The following is a 10,092-nucleotide window of genomic DNA, read 5'->3' as shown; positions in this document are numbered from 1 at the left end:
ATTGAATGCTGATCGGTCGTACGTGCTTCAGCAGAGCAAATCTCATTTCATCATCAATATCAACCATGAAAGTTTAATACTGTATTTCACATAATTGTACGTCAACGTTTAATGTTAACGTTGAACATTATCTAGTTTGCATTAAAGTTGAACGTTATCTATATAACATATCAACGTTAACACGCATACAAGTCTTTCTCAATTTTCTGACCATATTGTGAGCTCAAGTCACGTTATTACCTGAGACGTGTAGTGGTACAGTACCGCTGCAGTCGGCCGAATGCGCTCATTGTTATCGCTAGCGTGCAACTCAATGCCTTGATGTATTTGCATACACATGCACTTTCAAGAGGTAACGAATGTAGGCAATCCCACGGTTTTGATGTTAATTAATTATCTAGCAGCGCACTCTAGTCTAGTCGCATGTGTCGTTTCTTGCGTGTGAAGTAGCTGTTTCGTGATGCCCAAGGCTATCTAGCAGCCGAGAGTTTAGCACTTTAGTGTTTCTTCACCCAATCAGTCTCTACTGTAGTTGCAAGCAGGCTATGGGCAGATCATGATGCGCCACGCCTTAAAATTTTGGAGGAGTCCGTGGCCCCTCTGGGCCCCTCCGTGTATACGCAGCTGCCGACGGTCGCTCAGATGGTCCGGAAAAAAACGACCATAATTGGTATTGGTATTTGTTATTCTAGACTGCGGTCTCTACGTAAAAGCGACAAATGTCTGTGGTATGACCATGTCGTCAACTGCTGTGCCTTTGTTAATTAGTATCGACAAGGACGAGAGTTACGTAATAGCCACGTCGACTTTTGTCGCTTCTAAACTATAAAGACAAAACTAAACCATCAGCAGTCAGTTCTACCGTTCAAGTTTGCTGAGACGTACTCTAGCTATCATCGGTTTCTCTCCCACGACGTACTGTACGGTACCATGCAGGGATTCAGACTCGTTGTGCTCTTGTTGTTGACAGTGACCGTTGTAGCAACATCAGACGCGGAAGAGACGGCAATTACACATACGTTAGTTAATGCAATGCTTTACCTCCTCATCTCAGCGCGATGATTTGAAGTCAACAATTTCTTTGTTTCTTGTAGGAAAGTAAAGTGTGCAAAAACAGTTGCTGTTCAGGTAGAGACATATTGTACACATATTTGTAACAAATTACATTGATAAAAGCAATAAACGTGTACTGTATAACCGTAGCAGGTGTTCCTAGAGCTGCTGGAGCTGCTGGCACGCCTGGAGCTCCCGGCGCTCCTGGTAATCGTGGCGATCGTGGAAGTCCTGGTCCAGGAGGACAAAGAGGAGAAAAAGGTATTTGCGTAATTAATTAATTCTAAATACAATGCAATGGTACCGACTTTAGGGGCAACAGGAAAAGTTGGCCCAAAAGGTGTCCCAGGCGAGACCGGAGTTAAGGGTCCGACCGGACCCAGGGGGCCACCAGGTGTTTTCCGTTTAAACATGTGCTCTAATGACAGAAAAGGTAAGCACATCAGAATGCATTACAAATGAACAATTAATTATATTCAGTAAATGTGTTGATCAGGTATGATGAGATATAATCAGCAAGTAAAGGAGGTAGAGTATTGTGACGATAACAGCTGGGTGACCCAGTTGTTACTGACACCCGGCAGCTCGTCTTTGTTGCCTGCAACATCGTGTAGGGAAATAGCACTCTGTTACAAGTCTTCTGCCAAAAATGGAAAGCATTGGATTAAACCATCTTACAATGATCTACCTTATCAGGTTACATATATCTTTTTGAATAAAAACATAGTTTCTGTTATTTACAATGAGATTTGTCTATAACAGGCATTCTGTGATGCTAATGAAGGTTGAACTCTAATCATGAAAATAGATGGAAATCTAAACAACTTCTACTATAAAAGCAAACTGTGGTCAAACAAGGAAACATTCCAACCAACTAATTTAGATTGGGATGACAAAGAAACAAAACTTGCTGCCTATTGGACGCTACCATTTACCCAACTTCGTTTGGGAATGAAAGTAGATGGAACAATCAGATGGATCAGCTTCAACTACGGCGCATCATCTCTCTACAGTGTCATTGCTGATGGAAAGTACAGAAGCACGAGTATTGGTGAGAATAAGTGGAGACCTTTACTGCCACAATTATCTCTGCAGCAACACTGCAATAGAGTGAGTACATGTACTAAAATACCGTCAGCTAGGCACGTACATCACATGCATAAAAACATCAAACACATGCGTAGATGCAAATCAACACAACACAATATTGTGTACGTACCAATAGCAGAAATTTAATTTAGCTATTACGTTTTGCTTCATTGTCTGCGTGTTAGATGTAGATCGATGTACTCTTCTCTTCTCTATCTCTTCTCTAGGCCGCATTTCTTTAATTTCCACAAGCTAATCCGGTTGAGCTCTATACTGGATTAACCGAAAGTATTCCAGTGGAATCGGATTAGTGTGGAAGAAACATGCAAGTAGACGTGAGCATGCGCATTGTGTTAGTAGTGCAAAATGAATCAATCTTGCCTTTAATTAATTAAGGCTTTTGCATGTCTATGGCTCAATCGGATTATGTTGTGAAGATAAAAGAAACGCGGTAGAGATACACAAACTCGTACCGCGCCCCATTATAAAGCCGTTGTGTGTGTGTGTGTGTGTGTGTGTGTGTGTGTGTGTGTGTGTGTGTGTGTGTGTGTGTGTGTGTGTGTGTGCGTGTGTGGTGTGTTGTGTGGTGTGGTGTGTGTGTGTGTGTGTGTGTGTGTGTGTGTGTGTGTGTGTGTGTGTGTGTGTGTGTGTGTGGTGTGTGTGTGTGTGTGTGTGTGTGTGTGTGTGTGTGTGTGTGTGTGTGTGGTGTGTGTGTGTGTGTGTGTGTGTGTGTGTGTGTGTACGTGTTTGTACATGTACATGTGTGTGTACGTGTTTGTACATGTGTGTGTGTGTGTGTGTGTGTGTGTGTGTGTGTGTGTGTGTGTGTGTGTGTGTGTGTGTGTGTGTGTGTGTGTGTGTGTGGTGTGTGAGTGGTGTGTGTGTTGTGTGGTGTGTGTGTGTGTGTGTGTGTGTGTGTGTGTGTGTGTGTGTGTGTACGTGTTTGTACATGTACATGTGTGTGTACGTGTTTGTACATGTACGTGTGTGTGTGTGTGTGTGTGTGTGTGTGTGTGTGTGTGTGTGTGTGTGTGTGTGTGTGTGTGTGTGTGTGTGTGTGTGTGTGTGTGTGTGTGTGTGTGTGTGTGTGTGTGTGGTGTGTGAGTGGTGTGTGTGTTGTGTGGTGTGTGTGTGTGTGTGTGTGTGTGTGTGTGTGTGTGTGTGTGTGTGTGTGTACGTGTTTGTACATGTACGTGTGTGTGTGTGTGTGTGTGTGTGTGTGTGTGTGTGTGTGTGTGTGTGTGTGTGTGTGTGTGTGTGTGTGTGTGAGTGGTGTGTGTGTTGTGTGGTGTGTGTGTGTGTGTGTGTGTGTGTGTGTGTGTGTGTGTGTGTGTGTGTGTGTGTGTGTGTGTGTGTACGTGTTTGTACATGTACATGTGTGTGTACGTGTTTGTACATGTACATGTGTGTGTACGTGTTTGTACATGTACGTGTGTGTGTGTGTGTGTGTGTGTGTGTGTGTGTGTGTGTGTGTGTGTGTGTGTGTGTGTGTGTGTGTGTGTGTGTGTGTGTGTGTGTGTGTGTGTGTGTGTGTATGTATGACTATAATAGGAATTTGTGATAATTACCTTAATTAATTTTCCTGAGCGAAGAACGGACTAATTGGCTAGTGACAGTATGAATTGGATCATGTACAATCTAAATAGAATAATATAGGAGGGTGCTGTCTATACCGGTTGCGCTTCTACAACCGGTTTCTACGCCTATCAATTTGTGCAAGTACTGTAGGTCTAGGACAACTTTCTGTAGCAAAAGTCTACTTTCATCAACACCAAATACAAAGCGCCACCGTCCGTTTTGGTTAGCTAGAGTATTGTCAATACTTTGAGACTTTTGTTCTTGAGTACAGGAAGGATTCAACGCAAGAAGCGTTTACTCACGCTACAGATCAAGTCAAGCTGCTGGAGTTCGTTTGGGATTTCTTGCTAACAATGAGAACGATTGTTCTACACCAGATTCTTTTCTTGGCTTTGGAATAGAGCACCAGAACATCAAACTAAGTGCTGGCAACTACAATCATGGACACGTAACTACTAAAGTAATTGCCTATATCATGGCACGATGAGACTGTGCACTACGTAAATGCACGATAGCATTCAAGTTTTTTCCAAGTAAGATATCCACCAAATTGTTCTAGTAGATCATTAACTAGCTAGCCTACGCATCATGTTTTCAATGTTCAAAACTAACAAGCAACAAGAATACTGTGGTGTCTTGTGCGTATAATTATTTAAGGGCGACGTTACAATGACATGTATATAAAATAGCCGCAAGCATGCAGTTGCATTGTCAATCGCATTGCTAGAGTCTGTGTTCCACGTTCAGATATAGTTCGGTGTGTTATTAGCAATAGACCGTCAGTCTTCCGTGGTGTAGAATCAGTGCGTGCGTCTAAGTACAAATACAGTACAATTGGCGACGAGGACGCATGACCACGGGAAGACGTGGTAAGCTGGTAGAATTTAATGCAGAAGTTGTTAACGTACGTAGAAGATTACAAAGAGCGTTTTCTCCTGTACTGCGCTGCGAATGGATCGGAGGACGCAGACAAGCAGAAAGAAGTCTTCTTGACTTGCGTCGGTACTACGACATACACGCTCTTGAATAATCTGGTGAGGCCAGTGAAGCTACAAGACAAGTCACTGGATGAGTTGCTTGCGCTGTTGAAAAGCCATTTTGAGCCACGTATCGTTGTGATCGCGGAGAGATTCCGTTTTTATCAGCGTCTTCAGAGAGAAGGTGAGACGATCGCGAATTGTAAGGCTGATCTACGCAGGCTATCGAAGCACTGCGAATTCGAAGACTACCTGGATGCAGCGCTCGGCTAGGGATCGACTGGTGTGTGCACGAGGTTGTGCAGAGAAAGATCCTTGCCGAATCAGAGCTGACCTTGACGAAGGCAGTCCACATTGCACAAGCCGCTGAAACCGTGAGAGACGAAACGCATGCTTTACGTGGGAATACATACCACAAGGCGACCACCTTGCAAGGCAAGTCGAAACGGCGTTTAGCGTACAACATGACACAGCAGGTGGCGCTTGCAAGGCAAGGCAATTACTAGAGACAGCAGAGAATGCTATAGATGTGGTGGACGTGGACATCACCCCAGTACATGCAAATTCAAGTCTCAGAAGTGTCGTTTTTGCAAGGGACAAGTAGAGTATGCCGCAAACGATCTCAACAAGATGATCTTAATTAAGAAGGGCACCGCAGCCGTACGTACCACAGCGAAAGGCAAGCCACAACCCACAACCCACTCATCAAATTGATGAAAATACTGTCGATGTGGTGTTTGCCCAATCTGGTAAGGGCGGAGTCAAGATCACACTGGAAGTAGCCGACAGTCAGATACTAATGAAGGTGGACACAGGAGCCACGGTGACGGTAATACCCATCAGTGTATATGAGCAGTATCTGTCCCATGTCCAGCTACATGCAAGTACGGTGACATTGAAGACGTGCAGCGGCGGAAGCCTCATAGTGAAGAGAGAGGCAACAGTACCGGTGAGATACCGTGAGCAGCATGCTACTGCTAAAATTATAATAGTAGATGTAAGGGGTAAACCAGCCATTCTGGGGAGGAACTGGTTAAGTAAGATCCGGCTCGATTGGGGATCTCTGTTCAGTGTTGAGGCATGCCAAATGTTTGACCTCAAGGAGAAGTTTCCAAGATTATTTGGTCCCGGCGTGGGTACTGTACAAGGGCATGATCGAGGCAAGAATTACACTGACATCTGAGGCTAACCCGAGATTCCACAGACCTCGACCGGTGCCGTATGCTCTACAAGAAAAGTCAATCAGGAACTAGATCGCATGCAACGCGAGGGAGCGATACGACTAGTAGAAAAGAGTGACTGGGCAACTCCAGTAGTTGTAATTTGAAAAGGGGACGGTAAAGTAAGACTGTGTGGTGACTACAAGGTCACGATAAACCCCTATTTAGATATGGGAGGTTATCCAATGCCGAATCCCCAGGGTCTGTTGGCAACTTTGGCTGGATAATAAAGATTCTCGCGAATGGATTTGAAACAGGCGTACCAGCAGATGTGTGTTGCTCTTGATAGCCAACATTATTTGACGATTAATACCAACAAGGGTTTATTCACATTTCATTGGATGCCTTTCGGAATATGTTCAGCGCCTGAAATTTGGCAGCGGACCATGGACAACCTCTTGTCAGGAATTCCTAGTGTCATCTGCTATTTGGACGACTTGTTAGTAGTTGGCGAAAATGAAGAACAACATGAACAGAGGTTGTTAACAGTGCTGAGACGATTGGATAGGGCTGGTATGAGACTGAAACAAGAAATGCGAATTCAATCAGCCTCGAGTGGAATACTTGGGTCATATTATCAGTGAGCAAGGCATCTCGCCCACGGAGACCAAGGACCAAGCGATCAGAGATGCGCCGGAACCGACGAACGTGACAGAGCTTTCCTGGACTTACTTTATTACTACACACACACACACACACACACACACACACACACACACACACACACACACACACACACACACACACACACACACACACACACACACACACACACACACACACACACACACACACACACACACATACACACACGCACGAACGCACGCACGCACGCGCACACACACACACACACACACACACACACACACACACACACACATTAGTCATTGCAATGCTTTACCTTCTCATATCAACGTGGTGATTTTGAAGTCAACAACAAATTCTTTGTTTTCTCGTAGGAATGTAAAGGCAGCAAAAACAATTGCTGTTCAGGTAGAGACACATTATACACATGTGTAACCAATTACAATAAAGTAATAAATGTGTACTGTAGATTAACCGTCGCAGGCATTCAAGGTCTTCCTGGAGCTGCTGGCGCTCCTGGTGCTCCTTTTGGTCATGGCGCTTCCAGCGTTCCTGGTAATCATGGCGATCATGAAGGTCCTGGTCCTGAAGGACAAAGAGGAAAAACGGTATTTGCGTGATTTATTAATATTTAGACTAGAAACCGTGTACTAAATGTTCTAGAAAGTCTTGTAAGAATAAAACGCAAGCAGTTCTCATAATTAGAAATTGGATATTGCTCTGCATTGCAACTTAAAGACAAAAAATCAATTTGATTTGATTTTTTCTTACTTATATAGTTCACCTAATACATTCATATAAAATCAAATTATTGTGTTACTTTCAAACATCTAAATGTTCTAAAATTAATTTTACAATTCAAAGTTGCAAATACATTTAACAGTGTTCCAATATTATTTCTACATATATTGGTATGTACCAATATTAGGTGATAAAGGGGCAACTGGAAAAGTTGGTCCAAAAGGTGTCACAGGCGAGACCGGAGTTAGGGGTCCGACCGGACCGAGGGGGCACCAGGCGTATTCCGTTTAAACGCGTGCTCTAATGATGAAAAGGGTAAGCACATCAGAGTGCATTACAAATAAACAATTAACTACATTCAGTAAATGTGTTAATCAGGTGTGATGAGATATAATCAGCAAGTAGATAAGGTAGAGCATTGTGATGGCAAAGCTGGGTGACCCACTTGTTAATAACACCTGGCAGCTCGTCTCTGTTGCCTGCATTATCGTGTAAGGAAATAGCACTCTACCACAAGTCTTCTGCCAAAAATGGAAAGTATTGGATTAAACCAGTCTACAAAGATCTATCTTATCAGGTTAAAAGTATCGAGCTATTTCAATAGAAAATGAATTTCTATCATTACAAGGAGATTTTGTCTACAACAGGTATTCTGTGATGCTAATGAAGGTTGGACTCTAATCATGAAAATAGATGGAAATCAACAAACCTTTAGCTATGAAAGCAATCTGTGGGCAAACAAGAAAACATTCCAACCAACTAATTTGGATTTGGATGACAAGGAAGCAAAACTGGCTTCCTATTGGACACTACCATTTACTGAACTTTGTTTGGGAATGAAAGTAGATGGAACGATCAGATGGATCACCCTCAGCTACAGCGCATCTTCTCTCTACAGTCTTACTGCTGATGGAAAGTACAGAAGTACGAGTATTGGTGAAAATAAGTGGAGAAATCTACTGCCAACGTCGTCTCTGCAGGACTATTGCAATAGGGTGAGCATTACCTAACTCTAACAGTAATAAATAAATAAACAAGACTGAACATAAACCCCAAACAGCCATGTTGCTACCGCGACTCAACCACATTATAATGCTTGTTTATAGTCACAAAAACAAGGCTGACAAAGTTGACGGCATTGTTTATCAAAGACAGAGAAATAGTATATATACTTTGAAACTGTCTTGAGTTGCAACCAAAGGTGTTACTAGTGTTTTAGTTTCCGTTTCGCTTGCTGTGTCAGCCTCAGGGGTATGATTAATGTTTTACTTACTGAAACACTATCTTTTTTTTCTATGGCAAACTTGTGCCACCCCTTGCACGTCAGTTTGTGCTGCAACAGCTGGGTTTCTATATGCCTATCGACTTGTGTAGTTAGTTGTAAGACAGTTTTCTGCAGTAAAAAGGTATTACCTAACATCAAAACTAAATAACAACTAACCGCCACTGTCTGGCCGTTTCAATTAATTGGTAATATAGTGAGACTTTTCTTTTGTTTTTGAATACAGGAAGGTTTCAACACAAAAGGCACTTATTCAGGATACAGCTCATATCATGCTGGAGCTCGTCTGGGATTTATTGCTAACAATCAGAACAATTTTTATACACCAGACTCATTTCTTGGTTTTGGAACACAGTACAGGAGCAGCAGAAATAGTGCTGGAAACCACTATGATCGCGTAAATACTAAAACAATTGCCTATATCATGGCACGATGAGACGCTGAGCTACGTAAATGTATGATAGCATTAAAATGTGGTTTTCTCCAAGTATGATATCCACCACATTGTTTTAGTAGGTCAACTAGTCTACACTATATGCTTGATTACATTACAACATAAACCAACGATTTTGACAGTGTATATAAATATTCATTTAAACACACCTACATCACACTTCGCGTCTACAATTAGCTATGTACATATGTGGGTACAGCAAACCTAATACAAAACCAACAAGTGAGACCAGCCTGGCCATCAAATTTGCAAGATCCTAATTGTTACCCCTATAGATAACTCACTATTCTAAGAATCACATTTTATTAATTGCCAATTAACACCATTCAATGGAGACACTAGACAAACACTATAGCAGTCATACCGGTAAGCAAGCTTATAAACAGCTGATCATGACTCAGAGATAGATAAGCAGAGCATCAATCAGGCAAACTAGCAGACAAAAAGACAAACAAAGTAACAAAAACAACAAAAACAAACTGACGACCAGGTAGGCAAATGAAACGACAAAAAACACCAAATGAATATGAAATGACAAGGTATACAATCTCTTAGTAAATTTTAGAGATCTGTGTATGTGACACTTTCTTGTAAAAATGTGAAATAACGACTAACAGACAATGCACAATGTCTGCATGTAATCTGAAAAGAGAATGACGTTAGACAAAAGGAATGATCTGACAGCCACAACGCAACAAAGAACTGTACATAGCCAAATTAATTACTTAGCTATCTACTTACCTTATAGATACGCTTCAGCACTTAATTAATTAACTAATGTCATGAATCCGGCCTTCGCAATACTACAACTCTACATCACAGGTCCTATCATGTGAGTAGTCTCTGCATCATGTTTTCAATGTTCAAAACAAACGAGCAACAAGAATACCAATTCCTCTCGACATTACATAAAGAACGCGTTTTCTAACTTACCTTCAGTCTCTTAGCCTCATGCAGTCATTGTACAGCGCCAGAGTTTACATATTTCCAGTCGAACAACGTTAGCGCTAGATATAAACTCTCGGATAAGGTACCAACTGTATGGAATGTTTGAGTAAGTAGAATCGTTGATTGAACAGTTTAGTTAGAATATCTACAGCTGTAAGCTTGCCA

At 42.2% G+C, this 10,092-nt stretch overlaps 1 protein-coding gene and 1 long non-coding RNA gene across 2 annotated transcripts; both read left to right on the top strand.

The window, feature by feature from the left end:
• Positions 1 to 7,500: 7,500 nt before the first annotated feature.
• Positions 7,501 to 8,009, top strand: LOC134176661 (uncharacterized). The gene is made up of 3 exons (XR_009969322.1): positions 7,501 to 7,558; positions 7,622 to 7,820; positions 7,891 to 8,009. It is a non-coding gene; the product is annotated as an uncharacterized LOC134176661 (long non-coding RNA).
• Positions 8,010 to 8,079: 70 nt separating this feature from the next.
• On the top strand, positions 8,080 to 8,961 carry LOC134177687 (uncharacterized). The gene is made up of 2 exons (XM_062644466.1): positions 8,080 to 8,238; positions 8,752 to 8,961. The coding sequence occupies exons 1-2, from the start codon at positions 8,080 to 8,082 to the stop codon at positions 8,959 to 8,961; spliced, it is 369 nt and encodes a 122-aa protein (XP_062500450.1).
• Positions 8,962 to 10,092: the final 1,131 nt, after the last annotated feature.

Source organism: Corticium candelabrum, chromosome 3 (genome assembly GCF_963422355.1).
Source record: "Corticium candelabrum chromosome 3, ooCorCand1.1, whole genome shotgun sequence".
In the NCBI taxonomy this organism is placed as follows: Eukaryota; Metazoa; Porifera; class Homoscleromorpha; order Homosclerophorida; family Plakinidae; genus Corticium; species Corticium candelabrum.
Note: the sequence above shows the minus strand (reverse complement) of the source record. Positions and strands in the feature narration are given on the sequence as shown.